This window comes from Pseudorasbora parva, chromosome 16, assembly GCF_024679245.1.
Source record: "Pseudorasbora parva isolate DD20220531a chromosome 16, ASM2467924v1, whole genome shotgun sequence".
Taxonomy (NCBI): Eukaryota; Metazoa; Chordata; class Actinopteri; order Cypriniformes; family Gobionidae; genus Pseudorasbora; species Pseudorasbora parva.
Genome location: NC_090187.1, coordinates 26,220,293 through 26,241,031, shown reverse-complemented (window position 1 = coordinate 26,241,031; position 20,739 = coordinate 26,220,293). Strand labels below are relative to the sequence as shown.

The 20,739-nt window shown below is 36.6% G+C and overlaps 1 protein-coding gene across 1 annotated transcript; it reads right to left on the bottom strand.

Annotated features, from left to right (window-relative positions):
• Positions 1 to 835: 835 nt before the first annotated feature.
• Positions 836 to 10,773, bottom strand: arsa (arylsulfatase A). The gene is made up of 8 exons (XM_067420071.1): positions 10,388 to 10,773; positions 9,522 to 9,762; positions 9,104 to 9,322; positions 7,651 to 7,820; positions 6,549 to 6,673; positions 6,308 to 6,435; positions 1,604 to 1,706; positions 836 to 1,518 (listed from the first exon to the last, which is right to left on the bottom strand). Exons 1-8 carry the CDS (start codon positions 10,612 to 10,614, stop codon positions 1,220 to 1,222), a joined length of 1,512 nt encoding a protein of 503 aa, XP_067276172.1. The 5' UTR covers positions 10,615 to 10,773; the 3' UTR covers positions 836 to 1,219.
• Between the last annotated feature and the right edge of the window lie 9,966 nt (positions 10,774 to 20,739).

Here is a 20,739-nt window from a genome sequence, read left to right as displayed (position 1 = left end):
ATTATAATTATAAATTTAGAAATTCTCGCATCATTTCATGGTAAAATGTAGATAATTATTACATATTCAGTAGCCTATTTCTCTGTATTTATTTTACATAACTCAGAACAACAAAATAACATTTAAAATGATCTATTTGATTATGATTTTTTAAAATTTTTCATACAACATTTATGATAAAGAACATAAGCTGGAAACAAGTTAAAAAGAGTCACGAACGAAGTTAGCAACCATAAAACATCAATATATTATTACTATATTAAATAAATATATCTATATCGTGCTCGGCTATTTAAGATTCAGAGTCAACACAAGTTACTTCTGTTCTTCTCGCACAACTTCCACACACGGGTTTGTAGCATTTGCAGGAGGTGCCGTGCGCTTTATTTTGTTTGCAGATTCTTATGAAGAAGTTATCCGTATTTCTTCCCATACCCAAGAATGGCTCCGCCAGTTTCAGCACCACACTCTCTCCCACGAGCTAACCTCTGCTCTGTGCCTCTTCTTCACCCAGAAACGGAGCCCTGTTCATCAAATTTTGGCTGGCTGCTGAAGTCTGTTCGAAAAACATTGAACGGACATCAGCAACAGCCAAAATTTGATGCCAAATTTAGCAGGCAATACATATTGTAAATAAATACTGTTGAGACAATAAACCGCGGGAAAGAACAATAGAATCGCGCAAGATTTAGAGCGGTCAAAATGACTGTTATGGCTTTAATAGGTAGAAATGCTCTAATATTTTTTTGCCTTTTATGTCATTTATATAAAATCTAGTAAAAATAGAAACACTTTTAGGAAAAGTCACAAATCTGCAAGATTGTATTTTTTTTTATTCAAAGTTATTGTACATATACATTTCAAACATTTCATTTTGATGCTATAACATTTTATAACTAGTTCCACAGCAATTTAAAAATGAAAGCCCTAATTAAAACGTTTTAGTTGAATTAATTATAAAACAGGTTGAGTAAACGTACATTTTAAAGTTGAAGTCGAGTTTGAGCCAACTAAAAAGTATTAATTCAATTAACTTTAAAAATAATTGAGCAAACGAATATTTTAATGTTGACGTCAAGTTTGAGCCAATTAAACAATATTAATTCAGGTAACAATTTCTAGAACAAAATTGAGTGAACGTAAAAAGTCTGTGGAACTAGTTACTAAATAATAATTAGTTGAAAGCACGTGAAATTTTTACAGTGTGGCAGTTCTAGTATTAAAGTGCAGAAGGGCAGTGGCAGCATTCGGGTTTAGGAGTGCAATTTGGTGTGCAGCAGGGCTCAAGTGCAGAGTCTTTCCCTTTTAAAATCTCACTTTCTCCAAACACCATAGAAGCCTCAAACTGCTCCTTGATGGTCTGAATTTCCTTGCGCACAGGGTCCCATTCAGTACCATCAAGGTTATAGTTTTCTGAGGGGTCTGCCTCCAGGTTAAATAGTAAAGGGGGATCATGATACTTCAGGAAGGCTAGTAATGAGCAGTTGTTGTCTGGGGTAGTCTCACTGTGAGCTGCGCCTAAGTTATAGGGGAAAAGACATATTAGAAATAAATAGGAAGGAAGTGAGGTTTATATACAGAGTCTAATAAATGGTGAACGTACCCCGTGTATAGTAATGGGCTTTGAAATTGTTCCATCTCACTGCAAACACACTATACTTCTCACTTGGATCAACGGGGTAGTAAAACATGGCCTGCCTTTTACTCTGAAAAACAAACAACATTGGCTTAACAATATAGTTTTACCATTTTGGAGGCATACATGCCGTTTCAAGTCTATTTGTCACTTTAACATCATTAGCGAAGTAGTTAAATGTGCTTGAAAATAGAAAGTTGTGCAACATAAAAGATCTGAAGACATGGTTTTAATGACCACTGTCAAAACCAGAGCTTGTCCAAGGTAGAATATATCAAGTAAAATAAAGTAAATAATGACAGAAATTAATTCTTTTGTTATACTATTCCTTTAAATATTTTGAATGTGACACGTTGTCGCCAAAATGCAAAGAGACGTGATGCTACAGTCAAAGATGCATGTCTGATGGATGTATATGTAAGCTATTAACTAACTATTAAAACAGGTTGAATGCAGGTATAAAATATATACAATATATATATATATATATATATATATATATATATATATATATATATATATATATATATATATATATATATATATATATATATTTTTTTTTTACATTTTTACATTTTTATAGAAAATATATTTAAACTATCTATTTATCAAATAATCCTAAAAAAAAAAAAACGTTATCAACATTAATGATAATAAGAAACGTTTCTTGAGCACTAAATCAGCATATTTGATGTGAAGCCTGGAATAATGGCTTGCCATTAAAGGGGTGGTTCCGTGTTTTTTTCTTGGCTTGGTTATGTTTATGGGGCGCAGTATAACATGTCTTAAAGGTGCCCTAGAATAAGTTGAAACAATATGTTTAATTGTTCTCTGATATCTACATAGAGGGTATGTGGCTTATTTAAGGGCAAAAATTGTCCATTTACAACCCTAGAAATTGTCCCTAGGATGTAATGCTTTGTTTTTGCCTTATTTGGAAAATGCATGAATATTAATGCTGAGCTCTGCTCTGATTGGCTTATTTCAGCAGCTCACAGCACACAGCAGTTCAGTTGCTCAGTGAAGTGGCTTGTGAGTGCTGACAGAACACAGACCGACTGAATGACTCTTTAAGCAGAACATCTCATTGCTGATTGCTGAAATGCAGCTTACTTGTTTATTGGGTTTTTCAGATCCCCCGCGCACGAGATAGAGCTCGCATGCATATGGTTGCCAGATTGTACATGTTTCGGTTAAACACCAGATAGTATACGTGTTCTTTTCACAGAAAAGCTGATTGGGGGATTTAAATGACTGAAATCTGGCAACCGCAAGCACAAACACCAAAACCAGTGATTTTAGACTCGTCTTTTTTTCGTTAATGATATTGCATGTTTATATAATGTTAGACACAATGTGGGCTACCAGCTACTGTGATGTAGCCTACTCTGAAATACAAGCATGCAAAAACATCATACTTAAGTTCTCAAAAATATAAATATATATTTATATATTTTTACAAAATGAATAGCCTTGTCAAATGACTATTATTTTAACTTATATGGTGGAAAAGGTGACGTTTGCTAGAAGGATCGAGTGAACGATCTGTAAGAAAAGTATCTACCTTTGTATTTTGTAACACTAAATAATATTACCCTTTGTCATTAGACACACTATTTAGTTTGGTATGGTACTTGGAGTTTCCTATTGTTACTGTACTAGCATCTTGCGTTATCTAGACAATGCTGTCTCTCTAAGAAACTTTAAATTTAATCAGAAATTGTTCAAACAGTCAATAAGTGGATAAAATCGCTACTTACTGCTTGCAGGAATACAGTTGTAATTGCCACTTTCTTCAGTTAAAGACACTGAGCGAAGCTTACTTGAAATGGGCCTAACAAACGAACGATCTTGAATTAAATTGTTGTGGTATCCGATTATAATAAACATCAACCATGACTGTTGACTTTTTTTATCCGTGGGAAGTGTAAAGTCCTCACATCCCCTGCACAGTCTGGAACATGACATGTGTCATGAGAGTTGCCGTTTTCGCTATCCTCGCGTGTCGCTTATTTACCTGCAGTCCCGATGATTCGGCTTTGTCAGTTCCGCCTGACAATGAACATGTTCGGACAGATGCAAATGTTGGGGGCGTACATATAAATGATCCCAGTGATTGCGTCACGGTTGGCGTTATGTTGAGAATCGCTTATTTTTTTGTGGTGTTTTTCATGCACGAGATTTACATAAGAAGTAGGAGGCAATGGTGTTTGTCAGTATGTGTATGTATGACAGTATGTGATGTCCATGTACTGAACTCTTATTATTTCTCTATGGCAAGGTTAATTCAATGTTTCATTCTATGGCACCTTTAATACTTCTTTTTTTTTAAATGCTGCATTTTTCTTATATTTTACCTTTATTCCACACCGCTGTCTCCACTGTCCTTTGAACGGCTTGTTTGCTTCCTACTTCTATAAAGCCCATCCCTCCGAAAAACGCAGTGGTCTTAGATTGGTTAGATGGCCAAATGTAGTTTAATGTATTTTTATTGGCTGAAGTGTCAAGCACAGGTTGCCCAGAAACGCCACACCCCTTACCATTACGGGCAGAAGTCACATCTGCGGTGACTAGCAAGGGTTTATGATGTCACCAACCCGGGAAGAAGCTTTTAGTCCAAACCGGTTGTTTTTGTTGGCAATAAACTGCCATAACTTTAAAAGACAATATCTCCGTTTGCTTTGAACTTTCAGCGCTGTAACTTTGCAGACACTGTTTATGCTCAAGCAGCAACATTACACACTAACTAAAGTTAAAAAAGGGAAAACGTATGCAACCACCCCTTTAAAGGAATACATTATATTTTAAAATATATTAAAATTGTTATTTTAAATTAAATACTATTTAACAATATTACTGTATTTAAAAAAAAACTGTAAAAAAAAACCAACATAAAAAAGTGGTGTTAACCCCTTAGGGGTTAACAGTGGTAACACTTTGTTTAAGGTTCAGTTCTTACTATTAACAAGATGCTTATTAGCATTTATATAACTAGGAAAATGGCTGTTTATTTATCCTTATAAAGCACATAATAATGCCTTATTCTGCATAACCATATTCTACATCCCTTAATCCTACCTTATTCATAAGCAGTAATTAGGAGTTTACCAAGGCAATTATCGTAGTTAAAGGGGTGATGAATTGAGAAATCAACTTTCCCTTGAGCTTTTGATATATAAAAGGTCATGGTAATATAAGATTATCCTGTAAGTTTCAGAGCTGAAAACTTCCTTTTTAGTCAAAGAAAAGCTTTTATGGACACCAGGTCCAGAAAACGATCTTACGCTTCATCCTAACGTCATTGCGCTGAAACACGCCTCTACAGAACTTCTGTAGAGGCGTGTTTCAGAACGTGTAATTCAGTAGCCCCGCCCACCGACTCATGGCGCTGTTCGGTCCATCACTAGCCAGCAGCAATAAACACGTGGAAGAAGATAACAAGATATTGTGGAACCCAGTCGCTGCATAAGCTTCCTTCGGATCCTAATATTAGGAATGTGTGATACTTCAATTATTTTTAATGAAGTTCCAGCTCACGTGGGGAAGAGTTGTGTGTTTGGTTCATTTCACCGCGGAATCGTTTGTAAACAAGTCTCAAGTGCTGGATTTGCAGACACAATGTTGTGCCTTCTATATTGGATCCGACAGGAATGGTACAACAAACTTATGTGAGTAAAACATTTTTTTATATGTAGTAATAGTAGTCCGGGCGCTGCATGTTTTCCAGACGGGCTAACAAAACGTACTCCCGTCGGCAGAAATTATTTCTTGATCTGGTTGCGCACGTGTGTGTGTGTTTGCTTATATCGACCGATCGTGCAGGCCATGTAATACAGAAATAATATAACAATCAATCACGGGTGGATGAGAAATAAATCATTGTGTTTGCTTGATAAAGACGTTTATGAGCCCTGTGGTCGAGATAATCTTTGCAATTGTCGCTTTAATAATCTCTCCCTCAAGTGAACTAAACTGACAGGGGCATAGATATGACAGTGGAGCTGAAGTTCATTAAATATGCAAATCTTATCCAATCCTAGCCGTGGGAGTTTACTTCCGAGTCTCCAGTGCCCATCAAAGCCCAGCATTCAGAAGACAGCCTCAAAACCAGTGTAGAAAATTGCAGTATTAAAAGAAAGTATTAACAGTATTAAAAAAAAGTCAGTTCATGACACCTTTAAAGGAAGTGTATGTAGGATTGTGGCCAAAACTAGTACTGCAGTCACTTTAAAATGACTGTAGAGGTGTATCCCCCTCCCCCCTGACTCGAGGTTGCCAGAACGTTTGTAGCTGCAGCTGTGGTAATTAGAGCAGAGCTGGCAACCCGGATGGCGAAACTCTACTAACTTTGTGATTGGTCGATAGGTGGAGGGTGGAGCTTCAGGCCAAAACATCAACATCAGTTGAGGGCTGCAACAACAACTTTTAAATGACAATATCCTGGCCGGACTACTGTTGTCAGTGATATAAGTATTTTAAATTAACATGATTTCTTAATGTCTAGTGACATATATGGGCAATTTTATGATTCATTGAAATACATTTCTTACATACAGTTCCTTTAATAATGAGAATTGGACCCTAAACTAAAGTGTGACCAAAAAAATCTTTGATCAGTAGTTCACAATACATATATATTTACAAAAATTAATTTTGATCATTTTCTCTTACCGGTCCTTTATTGAACAGGATGTCTGTCATGTCCACCCCGTCCAGCTGCACATTGGGTAATGGAGCCCCGGCCAATTTGGCAAAGGTGGGCAGAATGTCCAAAGTGCTGGCAAGAGCACGGGTGACACCTTTGAATGATGGGAAAATATGTAAATTAAATGTCCTCCATTTCATAAAAGCGTGGTATACATCTTGTAGCTGTATGCACACACAGCACACACGGCTATTTATCTAGCAGCACCTGGTTGGATGAATCCAGGCCAATATGCAATGGCCGGTTCTCTCATTCCTCCTTCGTAAGTCGTGCCTTTGCCACATTTCATCAGTCCTGCGTTACCCCCACGAGACTTCCGCATTAGCTCTGGCCTGGGAGTGCACATATATATAGATGTCATTGGAAATGGAAAGAAGAAAAATTCAAAGAAGAAACACTTACGCCCTTTTCACACATACTCCGTCTGCAGTGTGTGCGGTGCGTGTTGCGTTGCGTGTGCGTTGCAGGAGCCCCACACCCTGTAGTGCTTTCACATATGCTGCGTTTGCAGTCCGCAACTGATCTGCTGTTGCATACCACAAACACAGCATTTATTCATTATTTTTTATTTAAAATCCAAAAGTTTTTACTGAACATGGCTCGTCAGAATTCCAATTCTTTGTTTACTCTTTAATTGAAGTCAGGTTACATAGCCTACTACATTTAAACAACATTTTATTAAATTCATTTATTCATATTTATATATTTTAGATTTAGCTCACACAAGTGGCAAAACATTTAAACATAGGTTATAGCCTTAAATCACAAACATTTTAAATTAGAAACTTACAATAGTCTATTCAAAAACAGCCGACTCTCGTCTTTTCTTTCGTTTTTAAACCCTTTTAAAAGAAATCCTGCAGGTCAAAAAGAACTTTGCTTTTCACCTCCAAAGTAGGTTACGAGTGCTATCCATTATGGCACATTTTTTTACCTAAATGCCAGGTAAGGTGTCGTTTTGTTGCTTTACTTGAGAAAAAAAGCCATGTGTTGACTTTGAAACAAGAGTATATTTTAAATGATATGCATCTGTGGTGAAATTACTAGATTTTCGCGTCAGTACACGTTTATTTTAATGCGAACAATGTTCTATCACTTTAATGCAGCAACGCAGCGCAGCAAAAAATAGACTCGGTACGAAAATGATCCGTGCACTGCTGCAGACGCAACGCACCTGGAACGGACTGACAGACCGCATCCGCGTGCAGTGTGAAAGCTGTCATCCGTTAACATGGGTACTGAAAAAAATACGCACCGCACACGCACTGCAGACGGAGTATGTGTGAAACGGGCGTTATACCACACCTACCCGTTGTCACCAGTGAAGAAGATGAAAGTATTGTTGATCACACCCGTCTCCTGCAGTGTTTTCAGAATCTTCCCCACTGTTCCATCAAACTCCATCAGAGCATCACCGAACGGCCCACGTGGTGACTTACCTGCATAGTCTGCGCCTGCATACTGAGGGTAGTGTGTGTGCTAGAAAGATAAGAGATAATACTTATCATTTAGTACATTGGGTGTGTGTAACATATTCTGAAAGTAAAAATCACATCATTATTTTGAAATATATTTTGTGAAACTTTGAAGACAGGCTTACTATAAGCTCTAATATTGTTAAATTATGCTAAATGCTTTAGAAAATCAGTGTGACTTCCACTTTTATTTATTTTATCTATTTAAATAATTATTTGGTCACACTTTAGATTGCGGTCCAATTTTCACTATAAACTAACTATTAACTATGACACTTGCGTCAATAAACTTCTTACAGCTTATTAATAGTAAGTAAGGTTGTTAAGTTTAAGTATTGGTAGGTTTAAAGGTTGTAGAATATCGTCACGTACAATAAGGCATTAATATGTGCTTTGTAAATACTAATAAACAGCCAATATCCTAGTAATATGCATGCTAATAAGTAACTAGTTAATGAGAATTTAACTAAAATATTTAATCATATTACATTCTATTAAATTATGTTACATCATTTCCCTGTTACCATTGTGACGCTGCTTTGAAACAATCTTCATTGTAAAAAGCACTATATAAATAAAGGTGACTTGACCCTAAACTAAAGTGTTACCAATTATGCTTTTTTTTTTGGTAATTATTTTAATAATTTTAATTGCTGAACTACGCTACCCACAATTCTTTGTATCTCTTTGGACCATCCAATCAGAAAAATCACTGTTACCATGGAAAAGAGAATTGTGCCAAGAGGTAATCAGTGACTGTCCACTCCCATGAAGTTGCCATATACATACTCCCATTTACATACATAAATATTTTTCAGTACATTTTTTATATATATTGTATTTAATTGTATTTTTATATAATCCACTACAAGACAATAGTTTAACATTACAGTTTTATATTAAATTACAACATTTACAATACCCCATCATGGGATGCCTTTTTAGAATAATCTGAAATAATAGTACCTTTGCCTTTTCTTTTTTTTTTACTTTAACTCTTGTCTATTTACTAAAAGCATTTGTACCCAAAGTTTAATTATTTTAATTAAAATTACTATATAAAAGTTTATATATTTATACATAAATAATTATTTGTTTACATAGCATTATACTTTATGAATTACATACTATGCAATAAGCTAGTACTCCATTTCAAACACACCCAGTCTAGTCAGTAACTAAAAATATTGGTATTGTGAGAGTATCTATGTTTTTAGAGATGTACAAGCAATTGCATATGAGGATAAAACATTACAAAGATGATTTGATTAAGATTCTGAGACTTACGTGTGAAGGGTAGTACAAGAAGAACGGACTCTTATTTTGGACAGCAACATTAATGAACTGGGACGCAAATTTGCTGTAGGCCTTCTCAAGCTGCAGGAAATCTACCGGCTGCTGCATGATAATCTCATTAAACATAAGAGGTACAGATACCACACCCTGATCGCAGTGGCCATAGCACTTCACATCTGGAGGAAAGCAGGTGAGATTCTGACAGGGACCCTTTAATACAGATATAAAGGGATTTTTCCTAAATATTATGCAATGACTAGAGAGATCAACAAAAAGAAAGAAGACTATAACATTAAGAACATTAGATGACACACCTTGTTTTAAAAATATAGGCTATATTATAATAATGCAATGTAATTTCCTAGTTTATTTCTAGATGAAACTGAGAATAATAAAAGAAAAAAATTACCTGGTCGTGCGAGTATGGGATTCCAAGATAACTGTCAAAGCCCTGCCTAGTAGGCAGGTAAGTGCCATTTAGTCCAAAGCCCAGGTGCCATTTTCCAACCATGGCTGTAGTGTAACCCTGAGACTTCAGCACCTCTGCGATAGTGGTCTCTTTGAGTGGGAGACCCCCTTTTGAGCCCGGATAGAACACACCCGGATAGATCCCGGAACGAGTCTGGTAGCGACCTGTCAGCAAGGCTGCCCTGCACCAAAAAAACTGTATGTAAAACTAAATTCTGCACAATACTATAATAAATTATTGTCAGAATGAGGATAAATTGTAATCAGGTTGACATTGATTCATCCTTTATAAGGAAAAGGAAAGGTCAAATCGAGCACACTGCATTTATCATGCAGTGTAGGCTATATATATTGGCATTTTTAGGTCATGTTTTTCTTGCATACAGAAAATTAACATAATGAGTAGGCTACAGAAGAGTAGGGCTACTAGTAGTATGTTTATAATATTTTCGAAACTAATTGTCTGGGAATATTAGCCTGTATTCTGGCGCCATCTTCTGTGCCAGACACGATCAAGATAAAGTCAGTGAAACAGATATCTAATCAATTCGACAATAAATCAACAGAGATTTTGATAGCCAGAAAGCAAAAACAAATCCAGTTCAAGACCAATCTGAAATAACTGCAAAGTATAATCATTTTAAAATAATAATTAAATTTACCATTATAATTCATATCATAATTTCTAATTTTATCAAATTAGCTAGAGGGTTCAAAAATGAATTTGAACGCTGGTGTTAAAATAAATAAATGAAAATAAATTAAAGTATTATGGATAGACTGGATAACAGGTGGATTTGGCTTTACCTGGAGGGGCTGCACACGGGACTTGTGACGTAGAAGTCGGTAAAACGCAGCCCTTGCGCCGCTAGTCTGTCTAGATTCGGGGTGAGAGAGCTAGGGTGTCCAAAACACCCCAGATCACCGTAACCCAAATCATCGGCGAAAAGGAGCACAAAGTTCGGCGGTGATGCGGGAGCACATTGAGCTGTGATCAGCGCAAACAATGCGATTATACACATCAAATCCATCATCTGATACGCAGCTTACAAAAGCTTTATAATTCATAAAAAAACGTTAAGTATCATGACCGTTCCTACTCGATATGTTATGAACAACCTCTTTGTTATGAGCTTCAGGTCCACTATTTACATCTCGTGTGAGTCGCTCATGTTTTCCGCACTACCCATGAGTCATATGATCACCGACGCGCGATTCGGTGAGAAGGGGCTGATGGGATACGTCGTTTTTTAGCCAGATAGGTTAAGTTTTCACTCAATGGTTGTTTCGTGTGGATTATGATATATTTTATTATGTTTCTATGGTATTTTTCATTTTATTTTTCACTCGAACTTTGGAATACACATCAAAGCTTGCGTTTCAATGGCCTACATGAGCAATTACATCGACTTCTTGAAGCATCTCAATTTGCCTTCCACTGAAGATGAGCGTCGTCTGCAGCATGATGGTAAGTAACATTAACATTATTTCCATTTTTTGGTGCGAGCTATGACTCAGTTTAATGCAATTTAATGAAGAAATAAACATTAGCATAAAAACTAGTTACAAAAACTAAACCGCTAATAACATTGTGCAGTAGGCTATGCAAATAACGGCATTAGGCCTAGTGTAACAAATCAAGGGAATTATTAAAAATGATATGTTTATTCCTATCATTTTACTATCAAAGAAGTACATTGTTGAAGCGTTTTTCTAAAATGTTTAAGAAACACTGTGGGGTCCAAAAGTTTGAGGCCACCTAGTGAAATAATGCATTTATTTTACATAATTTACTCATTTAAACGTGGCCTACTACAGATATTGGTCATTATATTTTATTAATATATCAACAATTTGAGGGAAAAATAAATGTAAGAATGCCTAATGTCTTATTGTTTGGTAGGCCCAATGTGTCCCTTTTGAGACATCTTAACTCAAAATTACATGCATGAAATTATCATAAATTAATCCAGCAATATTTGAGAATGTTTTAAAGAACATCTTGTGAAAATCTGACCTCTTATAGCTACTAAGGAGTTGAAATAGCCAATGTCTTGAAATTCATTCATTCATTCATTCATTCATTCATTCATTCATTCATTCATTCATTCATTCTTCTAGTTTTTTGTTGGTTTGCAACCATGACTCCATCCATGTACTGGAGTATAATAATTTTAATATTAATAATAGTTAAAAACATGTATTTATTTATACATTCATTCATTCATTCATTTAAAGGTTCCCTGTAAATTGTATTGCATTTAGGCTGTGAATTGCTATAGCCCACTGCTCACTCCTCCCTTTCAAAGCACATAGAGGAGCTACAGTGGCCGACAAAGGACTTAGATGTTGTCGTCTGAGACAGCCGAGAGCAACAAGCGCTCTGTATAGCAGTTTGTCCATTTAGGGCTACCGAAGAAACATGACGGCGCAAAATGGTGACTTCACTGTTAGGGAAGATAGATTTGTAGATAGAAATGGCTCATTCTAATTAAACACATAACAATTTATTATGCAAGCTCTTTATACACCACTGAAAACAGTTGGGTATATTATATTGCATTTCTATAGAGCCTCATAAATATTACACACTGCACCTTTAAATCATATACAGTCTCAGTGTTTTTTTATATCGACCCTTTTTTATATAGCTACACTTTACTTTTTTTTATTTGGTTTTCAAGATACAAAAATAAATATAAATATTTAGTAAATACGAATATTTATTTTAATTCTCTATATTTTTTTAATTCAAAGTTTATTCAATTATTATACCAACCAAAGTCAAGTGATAATCTATTATAATGTCATAACCAGCTTTATTTAGCTCACAGGTGGTGTTGGGCTAGCTGCAATATTTACACATTTCACTGTCAGCAGTTGACGCTTTTGTTGTGTAGATGCACATATTACATAAACTTTGTATTTTGAGAAAACTCCTCTGCGTGTCTCTAGAAATGGACACCAGGTTGCAGTTCAGCCATTGACCACTGTGGGACGCTGTTTCATAAGCGCTGGAGCTCGCTCGCTGTAGTCTCGTAGCAGCACTAAAGCTTTGGCGATTGATGGGTTCGATCATTAATATCTCATTAGAGGCAGTGAGAGCAGGGCTGTGGTGTCCAGCCGCTGTCCTTTACATCGCCCTGTGCTTGCTATGCTTGTGATACAACGTGACAATCAGTCAATTAAATGAACGGGGGATGAAATAGATTGCTCCACTTGCTGGAGGAGGTGAAAGTCAGTGGCGATTTTCAGGGAGAGAGGGAAATCTATCACGCTCTGCATTTGAATTGCACTGCTTTGCTTTCACAGTTCACACGCACTGAAGTGAGAGGTGGGTGGGTAGACACTTTTACCTCGAGCACCAGGCTTCAGCGCAGGAGACATTACAAACAGTATAAAATCAATGTGCTTAAATTAGGAAATGCCAAAAATGAATGGACTTGTGAAGTTAATTAAGATAATGGTTTCTGTTCAAAGCATTTGCATGCACAGTAGATTTATAATGTATCAACCGGCATCCACCCTCACTCTGTTTTGAGAACACTAGGTCAGTTCTAAACCAGAGGGCCTCAGCAAATATCCAAGGGGGATGCAGGATGATTTCAAAATGTTTAAATTAATAAATTGTTATTATCATATTGAAACAATCTTAAAATGCAAAAAAATAAAAAATAAAAAAAAACATTACAGCCGGTTGACAAAACTCTGAACACATCTTCCTTTTTTTAAGAATGACTTTAAAAAAAAGAAAGCCGTTCTTTTTAGCAGGGAAGTCTAGCAGGGAATTCACGTGGAACCATCACAACTCTGCCGTCATTATGTTAAGCCCGCCCACCGACTCTATACACGATGTGATTGGCCTGACTGGAGTTTGATTTTTCAAGCTTGCAAGTCGAAGGAGTTGCTAGACAAGTCTGGCTGCAAATTACATTTGCTACTGCTAGGGTGAGTCTAGATCATAGACAGTAAAAGAAATTGACACAGCGACCCCATATATTTCAATGGCGGAAAGTGAAGTCAATTAGAAGCACTCACTTCCTGATGGCTGAGTGTACTGCGCAGGCTCAGACTGAGCTTGACGACATAGATGTGACGTAAGCAACCTGTCTGACAGTTGTAAGTCTTCTAGTAGTTGTGGAAAGTGAAATCCGAATCACGTTGTTTAAATGTTTTGTCGCGTTGCTTTTGGCTCACTATGGGCTTCACCCCATTCTTCCCCCTTGACTTTATCGTACTTTATGTCTCCACGTCCCCCGACTGTCTCATAGACAGTAAAAGATTGCCTGCGAGCGTCTCTTCCTGTCTATACGGTAATTTCTCTACTGTGCGACAGAGCCGCGTTGGTTATGACGCAATCGTTAGCATATTTTTACAAAAACAGCTTCTAGTGTAACAGGCAATAGTGTAAGATACAAGGTAATGGAGCCTTTTATACATTGTCGTGTTTCTTTAGAAATAAACAATGGACAAATGGAGTCTTTAAACGCATCAGATGTAAAGTTATTCACTGTCAAAGTGACTCAAAAATGAATGGGAGTCAATGGGATGCTAAAAGCAGGTGATGGCTTGGTTAGCAATGGCCGCCCCTATGTGGTACGCTTTCCGAGTGCTAGATTACCCCCTTAGTCTAGATTTCTAGGTGTCTTAGTCAGTGCCAGCCTGTGAGGTTGTGGGGCTGCAGGCGAGATCATGAAAATAGACCCCACTGGGTTTTTGTTAAAATTGTTAAAATCTTAACAATTTTATGAGTGAAGGCATATAAACAACGATTTTAACATTTACGTGTATGTGTATTAAGGGTAATATATTCAACATGAAAAATATTGTTAAACAGATTTAAACAAGAGTGCAAGTGAGCTTAAAAAATGAAATGACATATATACACGCAATACAAATGAATAAATTAAAATGTGTGAATAGTATATAAAAACTAAATAAAATTAAATATAAATAAATTATATATATACTGTATATAATATATAAGGCTACAGACTGATCCATATTTAATACTGTACATGTGTATTAAATGTAACATTTAACATGCATATGTAAAAATATTAAAACCGATTTAAACAAATAAGAGTGCAATATGTAATAGATCCTCAACCCGCTCCGAGTGAGATTCGAACCGGCATCTCCGGCATCCGGTTTTCTACTGTGTATGTTTCTTATGTTTTCCGATTTTATTTATTCTGTTGTTATTGAACAATTCATGAACAATTCTGCATTGAAAGGCAATTATTTTCAATAAAAATGAAGAAGGCTTATTAAAACACCTACCTGTAATTCTTACCCGATAAACACTTTATTATTTAATAATAACCATCAGGTTCCAACTTTTTTTTTTTTTTTTTTTTTTTTTTTTTTCGTATTTATTGAAAATAAATACCTTTCCAATCTTATAAGCAATGGAAAAAACTAGAAGAACAAGTTTGGCAAAAGGCGGATTTGAACTCGAACTGGTCGGTTTGCATAATTTCATTGCATGTTTCCCTGTGCCACTACTATTGACAAGTTCTAGACAGTTTTATTCTTTTTTCTGTCCCAACCAGACATTGCATCTGCCAAGAAAGTGGTCTATTTGCACTTAGTGTAACTAGACACTCCAATTATTCTAATAGTTTCGCCACCCCGAGGCCCCCCAAATAAAGCGGGGCTCTAGGCTACCGCCTTTTGGATGGGCCAGCTCGGGTCTTGGCCTAGTTGTTTATCATGGAACTTTTACATGATGCTCCTTAGTAATGAACTTGGGTGTTTCTGCTATACGTGACCTTGTTGGGATGTGTGTTGTTACTTTAATAATTCAGATTTCTTTACTTTTTTTGGCTTGTGGACCATAAATCAAGTGGATAAACTCCTAGATCTAAAATACTTGAGCCAGAGATCCGAATATTGAAGACCTGGGTTGGGCTCTTTGGAGGTTGACCAGTACGTTACTGCTTAGCAAACACAAAGCAATGTGCTAAAAACTCTGTGAATACCTAAGATGGGCTTTGAATATTGAATTGTTTTAATGTGTTTGAAAGAAGCTTCTTATGCTCACAAATGTTGCATTTATTTGATTAAAAATAATAATGTTTTCTGTTTTAAACTGAATTTTTTAGCATTATTATTCCAGTCTTCAGTGTCGAATGATTCTTTCAAAATCATTCTAATTGTTGATTTACTCTTCAAGAAACATTTCTTGAATGTTGAAAATCATACCGTCATACTTTTTTAACAGAATCATTTAATGATTAGAAGGTTCAAAAGAACTTATAAAGCTTTCGTAGCATTTGATATAAATCTCCTCCATCTCACAATAATTGTCCTCAAAAAAGTCTTACTGACCTCAAACTTTTGAACAGTGTATTTCTTCATAATTTAATAAACACAGAATGCATTGCCTGTGTTAAATCTTTCAGTTCAGTTTATTCCTTTTCAGCTTCCTGTGAAGTGTGACCAATTACAGTAAATTCAAATTCACACTCATGAACTGAACGAAAGCCAATTGTTGAGTTCTGAATTATGCCCAGTCAGGAGACATTTGGCGGGGTTTCATGAAGACAGAGGTCCCAAATTTGAGCTATTTAGGGAGGTTCGGGGGCATGTTCCCCAGATAAAAATTCTATTTTTCTAAACTTCATATGTGCATTTCTTGTTGTTTGTAAAATGATTTATCAATACCTGCTCTCTCCTCATCTCAAGCACTTTTTCTTCTTCTCTTAGTATCCTTATCTTGTCCTGTCCCTTCCCAAAGCTGACCTTTGACAGATAGTCTTATCATTTTCATCCGTGTCAGTGATGCAAGTAAACATAGGGTCAACTGGTATTTGTGCTTTATCAATCATTTTCTTAGACAAGTTAATTTACTGAATGTTAAAAGGAAAGCTAGGTAACTTAGTTTATGAAATTCATTCACAATATGTACACATTAATTATTATTAATCGTTTGGCCAATTTGATGAAAGGCTTTTTTTAAATGTTTCTTGTCCTCTCACATTGACAGTTACCAATTATAACATTAAGGTATATTAATCACATAAATACATTTTCAATTCAAAATGGCGAGGGTTTCTCACGTATAAAATGCGACTTGCATATTGAATATGCAAATGATTGGAGTATTTATGCATTAAGTGGTGTGTTATCTGATTCTCCCGTCCTGGTCAGTTGTGTTGTAATTGTTTTAATTTTCCATCAATTTTTACATGCCCGTCCAGAGATGACCTACATTCAGCTCGACAGGAGCGTGTGTGGAGTAATAAAGGCAGGGGGAGAGAGAATGAGCTAACAAATGAGAAGGAAGGGAGTGAGGAATTGAAACCATGCGATGCTCTAAAATGTCTCCCTCTTGAAATGCTCTCTCTCTCTCTCTCTCTCTCTCTCTCTCTCTCTCTCTCTCTCTCTCTCTCTCTCTCTCTCTCTCTCTCTCTCTCTCTCTCTCTCTCTCTCTCTCTCTCTCTCATATTTTTTTGGTTTGTTGTTTATTATCTCAAAAAGACAATTATCTTTGCCCCAGTGACCGGTGGACATGTTAGATGACTTTAACTGAGTCTGGCTGCTTTCCCGCTGGCGGAGGTAGAGGTAGAGCAGGCCCTTACATCACACCTGCGTCGCCACCGATGCATTTGGCATGCCGCATTGATTCTTGGAGTGTTAAATGCTGCCCACAGTGTAGAGGTAAGCTTGAACAGCTGAAGGAGAGGATACTATTTCATCTCACCATATTACACAAGCAAACTCTGGACACTTGACTTCTTTCCTCCCAGGTCATCGTTTGATCTTGGATTTCATGTTAACGAGTTCGTTAAGTAATTGTGAGTGGTGCAAATCTGACCTTTCAGATTTGTCTTAAGTATTAAAAATATGCCATTGCAAAGAAAGTCTTCACATTTCACCAATGCAGGAAGTAAAGATTTAGTGAAGATCAAAGATCAGCTGATGGTAATTTTCTGTAATGAGTTCGTGTCTGGTACTTCAGAAGCCATTTGCGTTGTACGTGGAAATCGAAACAAGCAGTGCTATTGAGACTATGCTGCAGACAGATGCTCATTAGTCTCGCAGAGTCACACTTTGACTATCAGCATAACGTCTGGTGCACTTTGTAGCTTATGTCTGGCCAAAAAGCACCCACTTTATAAGAATCTGACTTGCACATATAATTACCAACCACAGTTATTTATGAATTTATTTTTAAAACTGTGACATTTAGGGTCTTTTTACAACTGGTCACTTCATGCGTTTTCACATGTGTAAAGACCAGGTGTAAATGCCCTCCAAAACGCATTTGAGATGGATTTACATTCGATCGCTCAAACCACTGATGGTTTGGGCCGCATTTCAGACAAAACTGAACAAGTCTAAATGCATTAGGTTGTTGAAACCACATATGTAAATTTTACTCCTGTGAAAAATGCTAAAAATTTGTGTGTGAGAGCATATTATAGGCTATATGATGTTATAGCCAGATATGACAGCGGTACTGCAGCAAGCATCACTGCAGATGAGCAGCTGAGTATCTCTTCATTAAGCTAAAACACAAACTACCACAAATAAAACCAAAATTAAAGTTGCAGATGCTCAACACACAATCATTCTCATTAAAAGTAAAGAAACTAGGGCTGTTGATTTATTGTGTTACTTAGATTAATTAGTTACAGTAAAAAAAAGAAAAGCTAAAATTATTAACGCATTTAAGACCAACATAGATGAATTGATGAAGAATATGATGCAGGGTAACAACTCAATTCGGATGAAACCTGTATAATGCAGTTTTTGAATTTCCCTAAAATTCAAGATATGATGTAAAACTGACATGTTTGAGTTTAATCTTAGGGTGTTTTTACACTGGGCAGGTTTGTTGTTGTCCGCGTCAGAGCACGATTGTTCCCGCTGGTGCTCTATATGAATACACTGCAGACTCACTCTCGCTCGTGTCCAAGGTAAATCATTAACCATTGTTTTAGACACAATCGTTTTGAACCAATTGGGTGATCCAATGATTCAATTGACCATAGAGAGAATCATTTACTTCCCTCCTGAATGAATCAGCCGATTGAATGGATGTTGAAGGTTCTTCATGGAACCATCAATGCCAATAAATAACCTCTTTTTTAAGAGTGTGTCTATATTATGTACACTGGTAGTCAAAAGTTTGGAATAATTAGGATTTTAAAAAATATTTTAATTGAGACGTTTAGAAAAATAACCAAGGCTGCATTTATTTGATCGGAATACAGTAAACTGTAATATTGTGAAATATTATTACAATTTAAAATGTTTTCTTTCTGTTATTTACAGTTTTCTGTTTGAATGTATTTAAAAATATTAGGGCCGGGACTCGATTAAAAAAATTAATCTAATTAATTAGAGGCTTTGTAATTAATTAATCGAAATTAATAGCATTTTAATTGCATAAAAATATTTGATCTGGAACAATGAGAAGTAATTTTTCACATGGATTTTTAGTATACCATTGAATAATGACTGAATACATAAGCTTAATCAACAAAATATTGTTTATTTATTTCAGTCCAGCAGACCAGCGCAATGTTTGCCATTAAGTTAAGCAAAAGCATATTTTTGATATTTCAGGCTTGATGTGCTGCGGTGATACGCAAATTCCTTGTTGTATAGCTTGCACACAACCATGCTCTTGTCGACGCTTCCATCCTTTCGTTTTTTAAAACAAAATTTCCCATCCACGGGGCCAAGCAAAGCGGCCTCATCAGCTTCTTCGTACATGTTCACTATGGTTTGTTGTTTTCGTGACTCGTGAGGTGAGCGCTAGTTGGTGTTCAGGTATAATCGGTCCGTCGAAACTCATTCATTGAAAAACGTTCCGCGGTGCAAAAAAAAGTGTGGTTAAAATTATGTTAATTATTTTTTGCACAATTAATTAACGTGTTAAAGTCCCGTCGTTAATTAATCTTAATTAACGCTGTAACAAAGTTCGTAATGTGAGGAAGGAAGAGGACACGGGGGTCGGCTGGACGGTTGATGCGGTTTTATTTATTCTCTTTCAATGTCAAATCACACTCAGTAGTGTATAGTTTCTCTCAACTCAAAATAACAACGATCACTTCCGGGTCGGCACTTCCGGCTTCTGGTGTCTCAGTGTCTGTGGTTCGGGCATCAACCGTCCGTCTCTCTCTCTCTCTGGTCTCCGGTTCCACTGGCGTTTTATCCCCTCTCCACGCCCATTACTGGAACAAGATACAGGTGTTATTAATCTGCGTCCAACCCACTCACTTACCGCTACCGCTCGTCCCGCGGCTCTCTCTCCCGCTGCAGACCTCGCTGAACCACGCCCCCCTTGCCACAAACGCGTTAAATTCCCGGCCCTAAAAAATATATATGCAAGGCTGAATTTTCAGCATCATTACTCTTTAATTATCTTTAATGTCACTTCAATGTTTAATTATCTTTAATATTACTCATTATATTTAATGTCACATGATCCTTCAGAATTCATTCTGATATGGTGATTTGCTACTCAAAAAAGCATTTCTTCTTATCAATGTTTAAAACAGTTGTGGCCCTTGGAAAAGCATCAAATGAGGAAGAGATGATCCATAACAGCCTAATTATGCTGGGAAACCATAAAGGGTTATCTTAAAAAATAAAAAATTCTGTCATTAATTACTCATCCTCATGTCGTTCCAAACCCATAAGACCTCATTCATCGGCTGCGTCCGAAAACCTGGGCAGGTGACTCGTTGCCTCGCTGCCTCATCAGACAATGACTCTGCAGGCAGTGTTTTGTGCATGAAGGCACCTTACGAAACTAATTTCGGACCGACTTCTAAGGCAGTGTAACAGTTTAATGATCTACAGCTAAAAAGAGCGAGCTTTGGTGAGAACTAAACACATATTTAATTACTACATTAGTGATTTCTCGCTAGAAATTACATCAGAAGTCTAATATGTTACACACATACACACAAACTGACCCACAAACGCAACTTCTGTCCGCCATCTTTTTTCCCCAGCTCAATAGTCACTGAATGGAAAGCACAGGATTGTGGGATATCAAAGGCAGCGAAGGATACATGTATGCTGCCTTCAAAAATGAATCGGATGAAGGTCTCTCAGGAGACAGGAAGTGAAGCTAACATTAGATTCGGACGCAGCTTGATGCCTTCCTGCCTTCAAATGTGTCCACCCAAGGCAGC

Bases quoted from the DNA above. Each gene is read 5' to 3' on its own strand.
- arsa (XM_067420071.1), bottom strand. From the start codon at position 10,614: ATGATGGATTTGATGTGTATAATCGCATTGTTTGCGCTGATCACAGCT. The intron at 9,763-10,387 runs GTAAAGCCAAAT...TTTTTGGTGCAG, and splicing joins CCCGTGTGCAGCCCCTCCAG to GGCAGCCTTGCTGACAGGTC. The intron at 1,707-6,307 runs GTAAGAGAAAAT...TTTGTTTTTCAG, and splicing joins TCCTGTTCAATAAAGGACCG to AGTAAAAGGCAGGCCATGTT.